This window comes from Danio rerio, chromosome 15, assembly GCF_049306965.1.
Source record: "Danio rerio strain Tuebingen ecotype United States chromosome 15, GRCz12tu, whole genome shotgun sequence".
Taxonomy (NCBI): domain Eukaryota; kingdom Metazoa; phylum Chordata; class Actinopteri; order Cypriniformes; family Danionidae; genus Danio; species Danio rerio.
In genome coordinates, this window is record NC_133190.1 from 2,593,170 (window position 1) to 2,615,443 (window position 22,274).

Here is a 22,274-nt window from a genome sequence, read left to right on the forward strand (position 1 = left end):
TTCCTCCATAGCGCATGCGTTTGGAGCACCCAAAGGAAACCCTCGCCAACATGAGAACATGCAAACTCCACACCTAAATGCCAACTGACCCGGTGATTGTGCTACCTACTGCACCACCATGACATCTTATTTATTTATTAAATTCATTATTGCTGGTTAGAATTTCTCTCGAGGGAATCTTGGCCTCTATTTTATAGGGAGGTTGACATGGACATACCCTCAACCCCTCAAATTTTACATCGGTCTTTGCCTTTTGACATTGTCTTCATATGTCTATTCCAGCACCTACAGTTGAAAACAGAAGTTGACATGCACTGTATAAAAAGGCACATAACTATTTTAAAAAGTAATATGTTAATATGGCTAAATTTTTCACTTTTAGGTAAGTTTGGATGATCAAATGTGTTTCTGTTCTGCTTAATAGCAGAATAATGAGAGAGATTTTTTGAGAAATTGTTATTACTTTTCTTGAAAGTCCAGTTTACATACAATAGGATTATTCTGCCTCTGAAAAAGCTCAGATGATGATGTCAAGGTTTTAGAAGTTTCTGATTGGCTAATTGACAACATTTGAGTTAATTGGAGGCACAACTGTAGAATAGTATTTAAGGAAAAGCTCAAACACACTGCTTCCTTGTGTGACAACATGAGAAAATCAACAAGCCAGAATCAACAACATAGCCAGATTACAATTAGCTAAATTACACTGGGAAAAGAGTAATGTTTGGAGACATGTTCTGTGCTCTGATGGAGACAAGATTGAACTTTTTGGCCATAATGAGCAGTGTTACATTTGGAGGACAAAGGGGAAAGCGCACAAGCCTAGGAACACCATCCCAACTGTGCAGTATGGGGGCGGCAGCATCATTTTGTGGGGCTGTTTTGCTGCGGGAGGGACTGGTCCACTTCACAGCATAAATGGCATCATGAAGAAAGAACATTATGGAGAAATACTGAAGCAACATCTCAAGACATCAGCCAGGAAATTAAAACTTGGCCACAAATGGGTCTTCCAAACAGACCATGACCCTAAGCATACTGCCAAATTAGTTAAAATGTGCTTTAAGGACAACAGAGTGAATGTTTTGGAGTGGCCATCACAAAGCCCTGATCTCAATCCTATAGAAAATTTGTGGGCAGAGCTGAAAAAGTTTGTGCGAGCAAGACAGCCTACAAATCTGACTCAGTTACACCAATTCTGTCAGGAGGAATGGGCCAAAATTCCTGCTAACTATTGTGAGAAGCTTGTGGAAAGAGACACAAAACATTTGACCAAAGTTATACAGTTTAAAAGCAAAGCTAAAAAATACTGAGGAAATGTGTGTAAACTTTTGACTGTCTAGAAATTAATACAAAATTCTCAAAAAAAAAAAAAAATTCTCTCATTATTCTGGCATTTAGCAACTGTAAATGATTTAGGTAATCCTAACGGACCTAAAACAGTAAATGTTCAGTATGATTTACCATCAGACATTTTTTAAAAATGGTTGTTCCTTTTTTTTAGAGTGTATGCAAACTTCTGGTTTTAACCGTATAAGTCCTAGTCAACTCAATGCGATTGTGACATCCCAACAGTGTAGTTTGCATGTGCTCAGGGATGTAGGGCATCCCATTTAAACTCATTCAGATGTTCTGCCACTGAGCAATGCCTCCAGGCTCAATCAGTTCACATGCAACATCACATTAATTTATTTATTTATTTGCTGTAGATAAAATTATTTTCATACTGTATTTGCTGAATATTTAACAATCAAACCCATAACAAAACTCTTGCAGTTAAGATTCCACCTCATAACTGAAGAAAATAACAAGAATACAACTTAAAATGAGACAGAATAAAGAAATAAAAACACAAAGGGCATACAGTCATGTCTACAATAGTTTATGTTCATAGTTCTGTTTGCTTTTCGACTGTCTTAATAAATAAAAATAAATCTTTAAAGCAGCCGTAAAACGGGAGACATTAGGCGTCCTGTCTATCCCTTAACATTTGTGTATGTAGTGTAAAACTTACCTAATTAAATTAAAAGATTTACCACAAAAACTTTGACTTTTATCCATAATTGTCTTATCAAAATAAAATATCTCTATTGTTTATGTTATATTAGATGCACTCAATAAATTAAATAACCCTCAAGCTGCAGCAGCAGCTCATCTTCATGCCTGATTTCCTGTGACATCATCTGTGGGAGCTGTCAAACCATGTGATCAGACGCAGCCAATCAGAGTGTCTGATGTGATGCGAGAGACTCTGATCTTCACTGCTGCTGCAGATTATCTGTCTGACTGAAGCTGCTCGCATGTTTAATCTGAGATACATACAGTTGAAGTCAGAATTATTCGCCCCCCCCCCCCTGTATATTTTTCCTCCATTTTCTGTTTAATGGAGAGCAGATTTTTTTTAAACACATTAATAATCATAATAGTTTTAATAACTCATGTCTAATTACTGATTTAGTTTCTCTTTGCCATGATGACGGTAAATAATATTAGACTAGATATTCTTCAAGACACTTCTATACAGCTTAAAGAGACATTTAAAGGCTTACTTAGGTTAATTAAAGTAAAGTTAGGTTAATTAGGCAAGTCATTGTATAACAGTGGTTTGTTCTGGAGACAATCCAAAACAAATACAGCTTTTTTTAAGGGGCCAAATAATATTGAGCTTAAAATGGCTTTAAATATTAAAAACTGCTTTTATTCTAGCCGAAAAAAAACAAATAATAAGAAAAAATATTATAGGAAATACTGTGAAAATTTCCTGAATCTGTTAAACATCATTCGGGAAATATTTAAAAAAATAAATAAATTCAACAGCAGTTTTCAGACACAAACAATAAAATTCTAATTTTCCCAAATCGGGACTCGATCTGGTCCTAAAATGTGTAAAAAGACCATGAAAAGCAATATATAGCATTAACCAAATTAAGTCATCAGCTGTTGTTATCTGCAATTGACTGACCAATCAGAATCAAGGATTCCAGAGAGTCATGGTGGTGCAGTGGGTAGCAAGATCACCTCACTGCAAGAAGGTCACTGGTTCGAGTCCCGGCCGGACCAGTTGGCGTTTCTGTGTGGAGTTTGCATGTTCTCGTTGGTTTCCCCCACAGTCCAAAGACATGCGGTGCAGGTGATTTTGGGTAGGCTAAATTGTCCGTAGTGTATGAGTGTGTGAATGCATGAGTGTATGGGTGTTTCCCAGTGTCGGATTGCAGCTGGAAGGGCATCCGCTGCGTAAGACATATGTTGGATAAGTTGGCGGTTCATTCCGCAGTGGCAACCCCTGATTAATAAAGGGACTAAGCCGAAAAGAGAATGAAATTAAGTGATGTTCAACTTCATTTGTTTGTTTAAATTCAGTTTGCAACCACTTAAGAAGTAGTAAATCCAATCAATCATGTATTCTCAGTTTATGAGTTGCGTCTGTAAATAAACTGTAGTAATGGAGCAGATTAGACTGTAATTCATGGAGTAACTCTACACTAAATGGTTTTCCAGTTTTAGAGCCATTATATCTCCACTGAGACTCAACGAAGTGCTCAATATCCATCGTTTACATTCAGGGCTTGACGTTAACTTTTATTTGATCACCAGCCACTGTGGCTAGTAGTTTTCCAGCGTTAGTAGCCACTCGCCATTTTCACTAGCCACAATTTTATTGTGGGGAAAATAATTTTATACACATAAATTTGACTTTGACATGCTAAAATCACTTATTTTAGATTTTGCGTTGTCTCCACAAGCCTCCTCATTCGTTTCACTTTTTGTGTGTCGTGTATGAGCTCAATAATCATTTCATAGTATAACAATTAGTTTTTATTTGACATAATTTCCAGAGCTCAAAATGAAGGATTTACCCTATTTATCTCTGACCACACCAAACATAAACAATTAATTATTTCTGAGACAGAAATTTTAAACGTGTCAAAACAAGCAAAATATAGCAGCATACTATACTTTTTATTTAACAAAACATGTGCACAGTAATCCGTCCTGGCTAAAGGTCCCAGATCAGCAACTAACTACACATGAATGGGGAGTCAATCTCCTATTAAAGCAATGCTATTGTAAAAAATAATAATCAAACCATATTAACGCAAAAGAAAGCAGGTAAAAAACATAATGAACGGATGATCACACACGCACGGTTAACGTTAGACCCATAAATAATCTGTTCAGATTATTTCTATTTTTATGTTCAGATTAAGAATGGTCAAAGCGAAAGCAACCGGTGCTGCTTACAAAAAGACAAATCTGGAGCTCTTGAAAGCAGCAGGACTGTGGATGCATGTTCATCACTTTTTTTTGTCTAGTCTATTTGAAAGAGAACCGATCACACCAGTTGTGCTTCTAGACACAGTTGCTTCACGCAAGGAAACAGGAGCACGCATCACCTCAGCTGTTAGCGTGAGTGATTATCCTCTCATTCGCTCTTCACTTTGCGATTGCACCCCCCGCTCTTCACTTTACGATCGCGTTGAACACCTGCCCCTGTAAAGCCTGGTTTATACTTCTGCGTCAAGTGACCGGCGTAACCCACGGCGCATGCAACGCGCGTAGCTGTGCATTTATATTTCTGCGCGCTGTCTCTGCTGGTCTGCATTAACACTTCCGAAACGCTAGTTGGCGGTGAGGTGTAAATGTTCCTCTGTGTCGAGATTCTTCGCTGCTTTTTTGCTTTTCCTGAACACTTCCTGAATGTACAAGTAGATTTAAACTCGCTCATTATGAGGCAGGAACCGGCGGACGTGCAACAACTTTAACTATGAGGTAAACACAAAATAAAACTTTCCATCCGGAGCTCCTTCACGGGACTCCACACTTGTAAACAATCGCTCCATCAGGCTCGCACCATTCATGCGGCTCTCGGTCCCGCCCAGACTCATCAGCGCTACCAAGCCGACCAATCACAGAGCTTGCGCTATGCGTCGTTGCGACGTGTAGTTACATTTTTTGAGAGGTGCACGTCAGCCACGGCGAAGGGCTATGCGTCAGCGCCGTAGCATACGCCGGCGTTTGACGCAGGAGTATAAATCAGCCTTAAAGCCTAATTTATACTTCTGCGTCAAGTGACCGGCGTAACTCACGGCGCATGCAACGCGCGTGGCTGTGCATTTATATTTCTGCGCGCTGTCTCTGTTGGTCTGCATTAACACTTCCGAAACGCTAGTTGGCAGTGAGGTGTAAATGTTCCTCTGTGTCGAGTTTCTTCGCTGCTTTTTTGCTTTTCCTGAACACTTCCTGGATGTACAAGTGGCTCAAACTCGCTCATTTTGAGGTAGGAACCGGCGGACGTGCAACAACTTTAACTATGAGGTAAACACAAAACAAAACTTTCCATCCGGAGCTCCTTCACGGGACTCCACACTTGTAAACAATCGCTCCATCAGGCTCGCACCATTCACGCGGCTCTCGGTCCCGCCCAGACTCGTCAGCGCTACCAAGCCGACCAATCACAGAGCTTGCGCTACGCGTCTTTGCGACGTGTAGTTACATTTTTTGAGAGGTGCACGTCAGCCACGCCGACAGCCACGGCGAAGGGCTATGTGTGAGCGCCGTAGCATACGCCGGCGTTTGACGCAGAAGTATAAATCAATCTTAAGGGTCTGTGCACGGGCCTGAGTGGGAGTGTCTGTCTTACCCGCCACCGCTGAAATCTACCCGCATTTGGCGGGTGTTAATGTCAAGCCCTGTTTACATTATAATCAATAACTAGGCCCACACGGAATCTGCGTGCACAGAATTCCGCAGATTTTTAGCCCATTATTAATTCTGTTTATTTACTTGAGTAAATGTGTAAATCTGAATTAATTAAGTTTTTAGTCAGTAATTTATTACTTGTTATTTCATATATTACAACACAATCTCACGGCAATTCGTAACTTTTTCATTTAGTGGCTAATTCGTACAAATTCGTATAATCTAATTCGTACATTTTAGTACGATTTGCTCATCCCCCAATGAGGGTTGGGTTTAGGGGTGGGGTTAGGTGCCACGCCTCCTTTTTAAAATCGTACATTTTCTTACGACTGAACTCGTACGAATTCATACGAATTAGCCACTAAACTGCCAAAACGTAAGATACTTACGTTTTCTTGTGAGATCAGGCTGTATATTATGGTTTTAGTTATGATACTCCGCTGGATCCCAAAATTCTGCAGAAATCCGCAGATTTTTACCAAAATTATCTGCAGAAATAGCAAAAAACATCCGCTGATTCCGTCTTGCCCTGTCAATAACCCAGACTACAATCACCAACATGTGACAAAACCGTACAGTAATTTGTTCAACGGAAATACAAAATTACCTAAAAAAAGCTTTGAGATCATCATACTTTTATATTTCTTCACATAATGATCTGGTGCACTATTTTTCACCCCCAAGAAGTTACTCAGTGTTTCATATACACGTTTTTTAATGAATATTGTATTTTCTGTGTGGCACGGTGGTTCAATGGTTATCTCTGTGGCCTCGCAGCAAGAAGGTTGTTGGTTTGAGCCTCAGCTGGGTCATTTCTGTGTGGAGCTCTTCCCATGTTGGCATGGGTTTCCTCCTGTTTCCCCCCAGTCCAAACACATGCGCTGTAGGTAAATTGAACTAAATTGTCCGTAGTGTATTTATGGGTGTTTCCCAAGTACTGGGTTGCAGCTTGAAAAGGCATCCACTTTGTAAAACATATGCAACTTTGGATATAAAGTATTGGTAACTTCTCTTGTGTGGTCTATATTGGGATGATGCTCTGAATCACCTTCACTCCATGATGACCAATGACTTCATGACGTGGCCCACTTAGGGACCAATCAAAAAAACGCGTCGCGTCCCCTTTAAGAGCAGCTGCATTGCCTGGAGAATAGATGCTGCGCGCGCGTCATGTATCATCAGTCTTTCTGTGCTGCTGTTCGCTTATGGATCATACAGCAATGCGATGCTCCGCACTCCTCCGCAAACCGCCGTCGACGCACCGGGAATAACAGCAGCGGATTCGGACGCAGTGTCGCATTTACCGGAGGTGGGAATCAATGAGCGCGTGTGAATGTTGGGGGGCCGCGCGTTTGCAGGACGCGTTTAAATACGCGCGCAGGAGAATAACGCGTCCTGAATGAACGGCCTCTCATTCATGATTAGGCTTCTCTGTTGTGTTTGTTAATGTTCAGATTAGCCCGCGCGTGTGTTTGACTGAGGGATGAGTCGTTAAATGGGTCACAGTCGCTGGTCCAGTGCTGGTCATATGCACGATGTTTTGTATTGATATAACGGTGTGTGTGTGTGCGCGTGCGTGTGTCTGTGTGTTATTGATTCAGGCCTCGTGCACCGGCTTCATTCACAGAGATTGACAGCAGCATTCATGACCAGAAAACCTACAAATAATGAATTAGTTGTTGATATTAATATTTTATTTAATAGTGTTTATGTGTGTTTGTATGTTCAAATTCAATTTATTTTTTAAATTTTGACTTTATTTGTCACATACACTCATAAACAGTGCGATATACAGTGACATTCTTATACAACCGCCCGTGACCTTAAGAAAAAAATAAAATATCATCAATAAGAATCTATATTATGGAGTAAAATAAGAAGTAAAAGATTATAGATTATAGAAATATAAGTTATATAGCTGTGTGTGTGTGTAGGGGTGGATTAAGTGATTTTGGGGCCCTAAGCAATTCCAGCCAGGGGGTCCAATAGTTCTACTGTAATATGCACACATTTGTTTGTTTGTTTATTTATCTATCGTCTTATATCACTGTTGCTTAAATTTTTATCCTAATGCAATCTCTAAATGTATAAAAAATAACCTCTCTATATTTAAAAATAATGAACTGACAGTCGGGGGACTGATTGAGGCTGGTGGACAATGTAATAACTAGGGTAAAATTCTGCTCATTTATTCATTCATTTTCCCTCGGCCTAGTTCCTTGATTCATTAGTGGTCACCACAGCGGAATGAACCGCCAACTATTCCAGCATATGTGTTACACAGCGGAAGCCCTTCCAACAGCAACCCAGTACTGGGAAACACCTATACACACTCACACACACACACTACAGCCAATTTTAGCTTATTCAGTTCCCCTATAGCGCATGTGTTTGTACTGTGGGGGAAACCGGAGCACTTGGAGGAAACCCACGCCAACACGGGGAGAACATGCAAACTCCACACAGAAATGCCAACTGACCCAGCCGTGACTCGAACCAGCGACCTTCTTGCTGTGAGGCGACAGTGCTAACCACTGAGCCGCTGTGCTAACCATTTCTTAATAATTAATTGTTTTATTCACCCAAATGTGTTTCCATGATGCGTTTGCATAATATAAGTGATTTTATTTAATTTGATTTTTCTGGTTTTGAATGAAAGAATCAAAAGATAAACATTCGCCTTGATTGCTCATAGTTTCCAAGAGTGCCAGACACCTTACGTTCCACCGAGGTAATATGGGAACATGTTCAGTGGTGTTGGGAATATTGTAAACGGCTGTCCTGCTTATTCAAATTATTTGATGAAATGAATTCAGTTGTAATTGACCCAGTTTAATATAGGCTTCTCTGAAACTGAATATTTCACTTTATTTTTATTTAGGCATATTATTTTATTTGACAATCCAGTCCGTGATTCGGCATTGTTGAAGCCTCGCGGATTTGTTTTGAAGCATTCGTTCATCTATTTTAACTAGAAGATAACTGACCAAGAAAAACATTTAAACAAAGAGACAAACTATTTGTGAATTTTGTTTTCAAAGGATATTTTTTTTCCAAGAAAAATATGCAAATTATATTTTTGTTTGAGCCCGTTCAGGACTCAACTGTGCGGGTGGATGATTTTCGGTCACAATCGGTTTCACAATCTCCTGTCATTCATTCATTCGTTTTCTCTTCGGCTTAGTCCCGTTATTAATCCAGGGTCGCCACAGCGGAATGAACCGACAACTTATCCAGCACATATCACGCAGCGGATAGCCTTCCAGTCGCAACCCATCTCTGGTAAACATCCACACACTCATGCACACACACATACACTATGGACAATTTAGCCTACCCAATTCACCTGTACCGCATGTCTTTGGACTGTGGGGGAAACCGGAGCACCCGGAGGAAATCCACGCGAAGGCAGGGAGAACATGCAAACTCCACACAAAAACGCCAACTGAGCAGAGGCTCGAACCAGTGACCCAGCGACCTTCTTGCTGTGAGGCGACAGCACTACTTACTGCGCCGCTCCGTCGCCAATTTTTATTATTATTATTATTATTATTTTACTTCTGCCATAATTGCTGTTTTCCAGGCCAAACCGTAAGGCCTAGAGGCTTTAAACATTCAGATTCAAAGACTCATCTAAATCGGCCCGTAGGTGGCGCTACATCACTAAAAACAAACAAATTTTAGTATTTTATCCCACATTCGTACACCGTTTCCACTCCAAAACTTCACATATTTGGGATTCTTGGGTCAGTCTGAACAAAAGTGAAGTCACTTCGATTTTCTCTATGACACACAGTTTTTCCACTACATCTAGCTTTGTCCGAAACCTACTTTTGCAAACTAGTCCATGTTTTGCGGGCGAGGCAGTGGCGCAGTAGGTAGTGCTGTCGCCTCACAGCAAGAAGGTCGCTGGGTCGAGCCTCGGCTCAGTTGGTGTTTCTGTGTGGAGTTTGCATGTTCTCCCTGCCTTCGCGTGGGTTTCCTCCGGGTGCTCTGGTTTCCCCCACAGTCCAAAGACATGCGGTACAGGTGAATTGGGTAGGCGAAATTGTCCGTAGTGTATGAGTGTGTGTGAATGTGTGTGTGGATGTTTCCTAGAGATGGGTTGCGGCTGGAAGGGCATCCGCTGCGTAAAAACTTGCTGGATAAGTTGGCGGTTCATTCCGTTGTGGCGACCCCCGATTAATAAAGGGACTAAGCCGACAAGAAAATGAATGAATGTTTTGCATGTTTTTTGCAACTATTTTATTTGTTTGTTTTTTCGGGGAAACAGCATTCAATTAGATTTTTCTGGTTTTGAATAAAAGAATTAAAAGATAAACATTCCCCAACGCCTTCATTGCTCATATTTCCCAAGAGTGCCAAACAGTATTTATAGCGGGCAGCGTATTGTGCTTTATTAATGTGTAATACACTGATCTTGTGTACTACGCTTGTGTTTATGTCTGTGAATGGCTGCTCTTTTCAGACAGATGCTGGCCTGTGTGTCCCTGCAGTCGGTGTCATTCTCTGCATTATGATTGGAAAATAAATCTACTGTTTACTGGAAAGAAAGTGCTGCTGTGTGCCAGTGTCAGAAAAGTACATAGCCGTAAATGCAGTTTATGGTCTGCTGTTCTTCGCTCAAGTGGTGTGAAAAAGTATTTGACCCCTTACTGATTTCAGTTTTTTTTAGGCTGAAAGTTTCATGTTGTCTAACTTATTTACATATTAGTCAAAGATAAAACAATTGTCCCTTCGCCAAGCCCCGCACTCCTTAGTTACTGTTGTTACGCCTGTCAAGCTTTCGTAATTTTTACTAAAAGATAACAAAATTGACCCTTCGCTAAGCCCCCCCTCCTTAGTTACTGTTGTTACGCCTGTCAAGCTTTCGTGCCCGGCACGTCTCTTACAAGATGTATGCGCTGGTGTCAGACATTCCCAGCAATGTAATTAGATGAAGTTTCACGAACAAATTTCGAGAGGAGCACCTGATATGATCGACTACAGCTGATCGTTATCACTAATCATTAGCTAACCTATCAGATCTTTCTAAAACTACTATAAATATCCTGCCTAAACTTCATTCCATATCTTTGTTTTCGGACCCCCCCCCCCCCTATCCTTCCCTTCTCCCTCCTCCTGTTTGCATGATTGGGCGACATGGCGGCTCAGTACTCGCAGCAGGAGGGCCACAGGTTCAAGTTCTAATCGAGCCAGTCAGCACTCCCTGCACAGAGTTTGCATGTTCTCCTTGTGTTCGCTTGGATTTTCAACGGGTCCTCCGGTTTCCTCCCACAGTCTAAAAACATGTACATAAGCGAATTGTAATTATAGTCACAACCAGTGGCGTAGCGCAAAATGCGGAAGACGGGGGGGGCAACGCGGGGAAGCGATCAAAAATTGAGGCGCAGGGAAGGGAGGCAGGGTGGAGCGACAACGTTGGGAAGCCTTCACAAACTGAGGAGCGATCACAAACCGAAAGCGACGAGAGCACCAAAGTAGCCAGAAGTCATTCATTTTTAATGAGAACCGGCGGCGAGGAACAGCAGGCCGTGTCTTCTCCTGTGTGGGCGTCGAGGAGAGTAGAAATCAAGTCAACTTTATGGTATGAGCTGTGACGCGGTTCGGCGGCAACCAATCAGAATGAAGTAGTCCACCGCTTGAGAGGAGTTCAGAGAACACAGACCTGTGAACTTTGGTTTCTTCCACAGTTGTTCACAAGCGTTTGATTATTGCGGTTGCCGGATTTTCAATTATTGAAAATGGCGACGACGTGGGGCCCCCTAATCACGCGGGGCCCCTAATCATGCATGCCCTGCAGGCCCGTCCGCTACGCCACTGGCCACAACACGTAACGCATAACTACTGAATCAGTCAGAAACACCATATTAGCGAAAGTATAAACAGGGGCACTCGAGAAACAGGTATCCCTCCTAAAGCCTGGTTTATACTTCTGCGTCAGGTGACCGGCGTAACCCACGGAGCATGCAACGCGCGTGGCTGTGCATTTATACTTCTGCACGCTGTCTCTGTTGGTCTGCATTAACACTTCCGAAAAGCTAGTTGGCAGTGAGGTGTAAATGTTCCTCTGTGTCGGGTTTCTTCGCTGCTTTTTTGCTTTTCTTGAACACTTCCGGGATGTACAAGTGGCTCAAACTCGCTCATTTTGAGGCAGGAACCGGCGGACGTGCAACAACTTTAACTATGAGGTAAACACAAAGCAAAACTTTCCATCCGGAGCTCCTTCACGGGACTCCAGACTTGTAAACAATCGCTCCGTCAGGCTCGCACCATTTACGCGGCTCTCGGTCCCGCCCAGACTCGTCAGCGCTACCAAGCCGACCAATCACAGAGCTTACGCTACGCGTCGTTGCGACGTGTAGTTACATCTTTTGAGAGCTGCACGTCAGCGACGGCCACGGCGAAGGGCTATGCGTCAGCGCCGTAGCATACGTCGGTGTTTGACGCAGAAGTATAAATCAGCCTTAATGCTCATTGACCAGGCAGGAACCTTGGGCTCATCCATCTCCGAGCTCAGGGTTCTCTCCTAGGACTGCATGCCAAACCTGCTATCATAGTCGAGCCAGACAAAAAAGGATTTGCTTGGTTGTAACCCAACGTTGAGTCAAATATGGACAAACCCATTGGTATATTTGTTTCATTTACTTTTAAATGACACTTTTTAATCCAGCATTTGGGTTTGTCATTATTTGACCCAGCATTGGGTTATGATAACCCAGAATTTTTTAAAGCGTCATTAGCAACATGTACCAAGTGTGTTGCAATACACCAAACCACAGATACATTAAATTGAGACCTACTGACATCTACACACTCCCTGACTAATTCACAGTCTCTCTCTCTCTGTCTGTTAGTGGTTTACCAGGGCATTGGCATGGCCCAGTAATGAATGGCGCCGGGGCTCCCAGCAGCCCTGAACACTCGTCCTGCACGCTGCCCGACTGGAAGGAGTTCTGCGAGCTTCACGCCCGAGCCTCCGCAGCCGACTTTGCATACAAGTTTCGCCGATTCATCACTGAGAACCCATGCTACGACTCCCCGGGCGCTGATGTCAGCTTTTCACAACATTTTGCACAACACTTTTTAACCTGCTTCTCTGCCGCTCTTGACCAGCTTCAAGATCCCGGCTCTCCAGGGCACACGTCGGCCCCTAAATACAGCATCGTGCCCTTTGTGGGCATTCAGAGCTGCACCCTTCCCTTCAGCCACGATCTGTACCACCGCCGGAAAGACGTCGGGGCGTCCAGCGAATCTCTGGACAGCATGGACAGCGGAGCTGGCGGACAGGAGCAGCAGACACCAACCCGAAAGATGGCCACCGTCAGCCAGTCAAGAAGCTCTGAGGACGTCTCATTGGGCCGCAGAAAGACACGCTTCAAGAAGGGATTTTCCCTTCGAAACATGAGTCTGAGTGTAGTGGATGGAGTGAAGGAGATCTGGCACCGCAGGGCGTCTCCAGAACCCGACCCTTCGGGGAGCTCCAGGAGGACCAACGGAGCTGAATCTATGGGGTCCGAACACTGGAGCCAGAAGCTGCGGCTGCCCCGGGGCACGCAGGGACACAAAACGGAGCTGCTGGAGATCCAGAGGGAGGGCGCGCTCAGGTATATGGTGGCCGATGACACTAACTGTATGGGGGCAGCACAGTGGCAAAAGTGCAGGCTTCTGTTGAGGAAGACCACGGCGTACGTGGAGCCGGGAGAGAAGTTTCAGCTTGAGTTCTACGTGCCTCCAAAGGTAATTGAGCACTACATATGTGGTAAATCTGTGAGATCTCAATGTGAATCAACAAAGAAAATACACCTTTGTCATATCGCCTGGGCCAGCTGTAACTGTTTTTGTAGTATTGTTTGTTCACATTTTTATTTTCACCAAGTCCGTGGACATGCTTTTAACCTTAGCAAGCTGAATAATCTGCCATGGGGTTCGCAAAACAAACTTGTTTCCACTTTGAAGTAACATTATTTTGCTTACCCCGTTGGCTGATCACCATAGTAGAAGGTTAAGGTATTTGATAAAAAATTATCAAAGTCAAAGTCAGCTTTATTGTCAGTTCAACCACATGTACAGGACATATAGAGAATCGAAATTACGTTACTCTCAGACCCTAGGTGCCTAACATATAATGTTAATACAAAAAGTAGAGTTTTAAGACAGAATTTACAATAAATACAATTCATTCATTCATTTTCTTGTCGGCTTAGTCCCTTTATTAATCCGGGGTCGCCACAGCGGAATGAACCGCCAACTTATCCAGCAAGTTTTTACGCAGCGGATGCCCTTCCAGCCGCAACCCATCTCTGGGAAACATCCACACACACATTCACACACAAACACTCATACACTATGGACAATTTAGCCAACCCAATTCACCTGTATCGCATGTCTTTGGACTGTGGGGGAAACCGGAGCACCCGGAGGAAACCCACGCGAAGGCAGGGAGAACATGCAAACTCCACACAGAAATGCCAACTGAGCCGAGGTTCGAACCAGCGACCTAGCAACCTTCTTGCTGTGAGGCGACAGCACTACCTACTGCGCCACTGCCTCGTCCAATAAATACAATTATACATAAAATGTAATCTAAATATATACCTAAGTATGGTTTTGGGAAACACTCGTCAACTCATTGTTCATTTCCCTAAAGATGCATCGTAGTTGCAGGGGCGCAAAAAGTGGGTATGCAGTATATGCGGCGCATAGGGGCGTCACATACGTGGGGGGCGCTATTGTGCCAAAACTTTTTTTTTATATTAATATTTCCTTATTATTTTGAATAATACAAATAAATAAATATGTTTTGTTAAAAATTATTATTTTGCATTTTATACGAGAATAATATTGCATTTTATTAAATATAAAAATATACCGCTCCTCCCCCCTCCGCTGACCATTTGATTTATCCGCTGCTTGTTAACATCACATGTTCAAAAAGGAGAAAATGAAGAGATGTGGATCACAAAAAAAGTATCTCATTCATTCATTCATTATCTTTTCAGCTTAGTCTCTTTATTAATCTGGGGTCGCCACAGCGGAATGAACCGCCGAGGCTTGAACCAGCGACCTTCTTGCTGTGAGGTGACAGCCCTACCTATTCCGCCACTGCGTTGCACAAATTGGAAAATAAGAGATTCAAAAGTCATAAGAATAATCTGAAAAAATGTTATTTACTTTTTAACATTTAATATTAATTATACGCTATTATCAATTATCAATTAATTATACATTTATTACCAATTATACACTATTTATTATTAATAATTTAATTAATTAATAACTCTACCAATATAAGAGGGATCACACACCTCAATATATTTCAGATAAAAAAAAAAATAATATTTGGATTTAAAAAAATCCCCTATATAATTTTAATATACTTGATTATTATGATTCTTAACCCTGTTAAAACTGACACATGAACAAATAATCAGGATATTTACATTTTTTGGAACTGAAATGTTTATTAGTCCTTCTATCAAGATCCATTTTTCATTCCATATACATGTTTTTATAAATTTATTATGTATCATATTAATACATTAGGCCTTTTGGTAACTTTTTGCTCAAAACTATTTTAATTTTAGTTACAAAAAAGTTTGCCCGTAACATAACGCCGCAAAACTTGAACCCGCATTACCTTCAGTAAATGTGCAGTTGCACCCCTGCGTAGTTGGTAGTTCAGCTATGAGTTACGTTTTTATTTGGGAATAGTACATCAGCTGGTACATTGAAAAAAAATGATGTATGCCAAACTGTTGCAAACTATTTATTTAAACATATTAAATATAATTAAATTCTACTTAATTTGTTAGTTTAAATTCAGCCCAAATAAATTGTTTACAGCTACTTAACGTAAATAAATTAAGTAAATCCAAGGAATCATTTCTGAATAATTTTTTTCAGTGTATGACTTTAAAGAAAGAGGATGTTGTTCGGAAAGCATCACAGCGAAACTGATGACAGAGGTTTTCTACGATCTGTACAGCCTGAAACTACAGACATCATCAAACTGATTTATGACATTAATCTCTCTCTATGTGTCACGTTCAGCACCTGATGTACAGTCATCATTACACGTTTTATTAGGTTCCATCTGCAAGTACAGTTGAAGTAGAATTATTTGCCCTCCTGGATTATTTTTCCCAGTTTCTATTTAACAGAGAGATTTTTCAGCACATTTCTTTTTTTGTCAAATAAGTTTTATTTGGTCGTTGAATAAACTTACAATAATCACAGATTCCAGGATTAGTATTCTGATATGCATACATTTACCAAAAAAAAAACAAACAAACACCCCAAGCCCAGCCTGTAAGTATACACTACAGTGATAATCAAAACAACTTTTAGTTACAATACATTGCTTTGGGGGGAAGAATTCCCCATGAAGTAACAAAAGAAAGGGCCCCAAATTTTCTGAAATTGTCCAATGTTGCCTTTAAAAATAAATCTGGTTCGTTCCAGGTGCAGAGTAGATGTCAATTCTTCAAGCCATAGTTTGGCAGTTGGAGGATTAACATTTTCCCAATACAATAATAGCAGCTTTTTGGCTGTAATCAAACAATATGCACGGAATTTCTGTTGTGGACTGCTCAATGAATATGTATAATCAGAATGTGCTAATATAATAAGCATTGGGTCAGGATCTATATGTTGGTCAAGAACATCTGAAAGCACTTTAAAGACCTCATTCCAGAATCCCTGTACTTTATGACAGAATACAAAACTATGAGCTAAATCAGCTTCTTCTGATTTGCACTAAATGGGAGATATGTTGGGGAAAATCCTATGTTATTTCTTTTTGGAGAAATGTAGCCTATGTAAGACCTCGAACTGGATGAGGCATAATCTAGTGTTGATTGATTGTTTATCAGTGCACATTTCAGCACATTTCTAAACATAATAGTTTTAATAACTTGTTTCTAATCACTGATTTATTTTATCTTTGCTATGATGACAGCACATAATATTTGACTAGATATTTTTCAGGACACTAGTATTCAGCTCAAAGTGACATTTTAAGGCTTAACTAGGTTAATTGGGCAGGTTAGGGTAATTAGGTAATTATTGTTTAACCGTGGTTTGTTCTGTAAACAAATATTGCTTAAGGGGGCTAATAATATTGACATTAAAACGGTTTTATATAAATAAAAACCTAGCCGAAATAAAACAAGACTTTCTCCAGAAGAAAAAATATTATAGGAAATACTGTGAAAATTTGCTCTGTTCAACACAATTTGGGAAATGTTTAAAAAAGAAAACAAAATTCACAGGAGGGCGAATAATTCTGAACTGTATACATAAAGAAATACAGGACTCATCGCTATCGCAGATCTTTTGCTGTGTGTTAGCAGAGACACTCATTCCTTTTCTATTTTTACCCCGTCTTTAGTTTGTTCAGGAAGAGGAAGTTATTAGTACTGCCTTGAGGGACTAAAATTGAGATCTCTGAGATCGACTTCCCAAAAATCTCAAAGCTGAAACGTAGAAGCAGGATTTTAAGAGGCCGGATCAGGGGATCAGGGTCGGCCTGCTTTTTAATGAGGAAAGCATAACAGTCGTCTGGTTCATCTGTCTCATGTGTAATAGCAAGCAGGAAAAACATTCGATTAAAGGCAGGGTTCACGCAACAATAAAACATTCTGCCATCCTTTAAACCTTTGAGTTTCTTTCTTCTGTTGAACACCAAAGAAGATCATCTGAAGAAAACTGCCTATTTTTTGGCAAACTGGTGATCCTCGACCCATCTTTGCTCCTGAAGGACTAGACCTTTCTTGGATGCGGCATTTGCTCCAAATCATAACGCCTCATTCACACGGGGCTTCAACGTCAACGCTTGACTGAAGGCGTATATGAAGTTGGGGCTGACGCGATCGTCATAGAAGCATCAGCCAATGAAATTCAGTCAGCAATAGGCCACTGTCCAGCTGGTGTATTTGCATACAGCGATGTCATTGGCTGACGCTAATAATGATGTGATGTGAAACAGGTGATTGTAATTACGTCACATTCACACGGGGCGCCAGCGTCAACGCTTCACATTCACTTTGAATCCGTCGGCGCTTGAAAAGTTGAGCTAGTTCCAACTTCTGCAGCGAGCAACGCCTCTGAAGCGGCGCCGACTGCACAATGCAGTTCGGCAACGCCTGACGTCACCCATTCAAAGTGAATGTGAAGCGTTGACGCTGACGCCCCGTGTGAATAGGGCATAATTACAATCACCTGTTGACATCACCTGTTTCACATCACATCATAATTAGTGATGGGAATTTCAGATCATTTTACTGACTCGGATCTTTGAGTCTCGTTCATCAAGATGAACGAATCTTTTTTCGAGTCATTTCGTTCATTTGGTTCAATATGCCAAAATATTATTAAAATGTTTCGAATTGCTTCCAAACACATCTACAACTAGCCCAAAAGGCTGATCACACGACAAATAAGTCATCAATAGAATACTATAAGGAGAGAAAATAATACTTCAATGTTGACCTGCTCTTTTGTCTATGAAGATATTGTTGTCTCTTTGCTCAGCTCACCTCTTCATGTCTTCAAATGTCAGTGGTTCGTTCACGTTACACTGACAGTCACATATAATCTTAACCAATGTACTGAGCCGATAGGAGTCATGAAAATTAGTTCACCTTTAGAGTCTTCTCGTTCTTGAGTCATTTGTTCATCACGTGACAGAATAGCTGCGTCCCAAATGGCACACTATGCACTCATGCACTATGTACTTATGCACTAACACACTCAACAGGACAGTATATGTATTTGGTGTCGTCTCAAATGGAGCACTAATGTTTTTTTACTAAGCGGAAATTAAAACCGTTTCCCTGATGACGTTTGACGGTCGCCAAATCAGTGAAATAAATGACCGAATTATCAAATAAAACCTGACATGAGTATAACCGCATTCACCATCGGGAGGCGCTATAATCACTCTCGTAGGAGAATTTTGCTTTCACCATCCAAAATAAATAAAGTTATCCAACATGTGCGTCCGATAGCTCCGCCCCTTCCGCTACGTAAGCAAACCTGCGGTCGTTGAGTGCGTGAAGTGTCCATCATTACACACTATATTTTACCGGCTGAATGAGTGCATCATCCGGGTAATTAAAGTGCACTTATTATTTTTAGAGTTTTCAGTGTGAACGCGCTGCTTACACTGTTTACACTACAAAATGGTGTAAAATAGTGCATAAGTATGCGATTTGGGACGCAGCTATGATAATAACATGTTAATTCATGCTAGAATCATGATAATAACATGCTAATTCATGCTTAAATCATGCTATTAACATGCTAATTTATGCTAGAATCATGCTAATAACACGCTAATCCATAATAGAATCATGCTAATAACATGCTAATTCTTGCTAGAATCATGCCAATAACATGCTAGTTCATGCTAGAATGATGCTAATTGCACGCTAATCCATAATAGATTCATGCTAATAACATCCGTGCTGAAAAATCCAGCTTAAACCAGCCAAGGCTGGTTGGCTGGTTTTAGCTGGTCGACCAGGCTGGTTTTAGAGGGGTTTTGGCCACTTCCAGGCTGGTTTCCAGCCATTTACAGCCTGGTCTTAGCTGGTCAGGCTGGAAAATTACCAGCCAAATCAGTTGGTTGGTATAGCTGGTATTGGCTGGACTCCCAGCTTGGCTAGGCTGGTCAAGCTGGTTTTAGCTGGTCATCTCCCAGCCTGACCAGCTAAGACCAGGCTGGAAATGGCTGGAAACCAGCCTGGAAGTGGCCAAAATCCCTCTAAAACCAGGCTAGTCGACCAGCTAAATCCAGCCAACCAGCCTAGGCTGGTTTAAGCTGGATTTTTCAGCAGGGATGCTAATTCTTGCCAGAATTATGCTAATAACATGCCAATTCTTGCTAGAATCATGCTAATAACATGCTAATTCATGCTAGAATCATGTTAAATACACGCCAATTCATACTGAAATTATGCTAACAACATGCTAATTTGTGCTAGAATCATGTTAACAACATCAAGCGTAAAAATTATTTTTAAAACGTTAAGCTACTTTTAACTTAAACGTACTTTCTCAAGCCAGCCTAAAGGTTGTCTCGACGAACTTTATTAATCTAGTTCATCTTGTTGTCTATTTCTAACGGCATATTCCCTGACTTTGGTCTTTTGAATCTATTACTTGTTCTCAGGTACCGTATTTTGGCTGAGCGCAAAGTCAATAATTAATGTAACCACGTACATTCTGTATATTGACTGATAGCTTGCCTTTATTTGCTATAATGTATAAATTTATTGTGCGTTATGCTTTCATAATAGCCTTAATTGATTATTTAAACTGATATTCAGGAAAAGAGAGGGTGTTTCGTATTTTCAATGAAAATTAAAGGAGGCAGTGATGTTATATAGGCTCTGTTTTGTTATGAAGAGGCACACAGTGAAGATGACGCTCATATATGCTGCAAGACGCCTCAACATTTCTGTTGTCTGTTTAGTTGTTAATGTCAAAAATAAAACTAAAACGCATCAGTGTAAACGGGGCCTAACTCTCTGAAACTGACCCTTTTAAGCTTTGATGCTAATTGTGGCGTTTTGGTGACTGTCGCTTTAAATTCAAATGAGATCGTGCTCTTTTTAGAAGAGGGCGGAGCTGCAGATGCCTGTGTGTCAGCATAGTGGCATTTTCAATAACAAGACTGATGTCTTATGCTAATGAGGGGGAGACGATCACTAGTGGGCGGGGCTTTCCCCCTCTGATGACACGCACAAAGGGAGAATGTCAATCAAAGTGTTTGTGTTTTTATCAAGTCTGATTATAAAAAATAAAATGAATACACTTTTACCATTAGAAGCTGGTTATATTCACACACTGCTGCCACACCACTGTTTAAACAATTTTTCTGCATAATAGGTGCCCTTTAAATCTTGTATGGTTGAGTATTTTTACATTACACAGCGCTCACCGAGCTGCCTGTCTTACAGTGTGTGCTTATTTCAGTTGCATTAATGTTTGTTTGATTTGTGTTTGTAGTCATCAAAACCCAAAGTAAGCGTCCCTCTGTCTGCCATCGTGGAGGTGAGAACCACTATGCCCCTTGAGATGCCCGACAAAGACAACACATTTGTGCTCAAGGTACAGTTTCACAGTCCGTTTCATTCATTTTCCTTTGGCTTAGTCGCTTATTTAGATTAGACTTTTAGATTAGGTTCAACTTTATTGTCATTACACATATACAAGTACAAGCAGGGTTCAACGCTAAGGATTTTTTCTACTGGCCCGATCGGGCCAGTGGTTCTGATTTTTACTTGCCCTGCCAAAATTTTCACTGGCCCCACCAAAAAAAAAAAGAAGTTAATAGCTATTTGACTGTGCGTGTGTGTGTGTGTGTGTGTGTGTGTGTGTGTGTGTGTGTGGGCACACAGTTGATTTCAGAATTATTAGTCCCCCTAAATTATTAGCCCCCCTGTTTATTTTTTCCCCAATTTCTATGGCTAATAACTCTGTAAATATATTTACGGTAATTTTTAAAATGTTTTTTATGGAAAATTATTCAGTTCTTCAAGGCTATATTTATAAACGTAAAAAATGTTTAATTGTTAAATATTTATCAAAATTTTAAATAACTGCTTTGTTATTTTATGTAGTTTCAAATAAAATCATTACTCCAGACATTATTGCTTTTATTACTATTACCATTAATAAATATAATACTAATTAATATTAGTGATTTCTGAAGGATCGTGTGACTGGAGTAATGAAGCTGAAATTTCTTCTTTAAAATCACTGGAATAAATGAATAAATTAAATGATAAACTACTTTTGAACAGTTTTATAGTGCAACATTTCACAATTTGTATTTATGATTAAATAATTGCAGCCTTGGTGAGCAGAAGAAGCTTGTTTTAACATATTTAATCATACTGACCCAAAACTTTTGACCAGTTGTGTTTAGAATATTTTGTGAAAATGTGCACTTTAATTTTAACAACACACAGACATCGTCACCAAATACAAATCGAGGTCAGACTTTCTCATACAGAGCCTCATTTCAATTGCAGGTTTAAAGAAAGATCTATTAAAGAAACGTTGACTATAATTCTGTATTTTAGGCTTAAATTATAGAGAGACTTAGCAGATGAACCGAGACTGCATCAGATCGCGAAGCAGATCAATGTTGATTTTCTTTCGAGCTGTCAGTGCAAAAATGAACAAAACAACAGGCCTAATACAACATATTAAATGATTAAAATATGGAAAAATGATCAGATATTAACTTCGGTCAATTTTCCTAACGGATAAACCAAGATCAGGCTGGATAAACAGCTCTCGGTAATATTTCAGCATGCTTTCACTTTCGCATTTACCGGTAAGAATGACATCTCGCCCTGCTCATCATTCTCTCGTCATATAGCCGTATATATGGCTATTACACAATCATAATACACTGTGATATAGCCTGGGTCGTTAGTTCGTTGCATTGTTTTGTTTTCTCGCTACAATCGATCCGCTCAATAGGGCAGAGACCGTCTCATTCAGGCGATCTCGGACTGGTTGATTTGGCACAGATGCGGGCGCGGGCGCGCATGCGA

General features: G+C 40.7%; 1 protein-coding gene across 1 annotated transcript in view; it reads left to right on the forward strand.

The window, feature by feature from the left end:
• The first annotated feature begins 6,880 nt into the window (after positions 1-6,880).
• Positions 6,881-22,274, forward strand: part of sh2b2 (SH2B adaptor protein 2) — a 29,097-nt gene continuing 13,703 nt past the window's right edge. Inside the window, exons 1-3 of the mRNA XM_009291417.5 lie at positions 6,881-7,009; positions 12,558-13,440; positions 20,716-20,817. Of these exons, the coding sequence (XP_009289692.1) occupies positions 12,589-13,440; positions 20,716-20,817 (954 nt within the window). The 5' untranslated portion in view covers positions 6,881-7,009; positions 12,558-12,588. The remainder of the gene's footprint in view (positions 7,010-12,557; positions 13,441-20,715; positions 20,818-22,274) is intronic.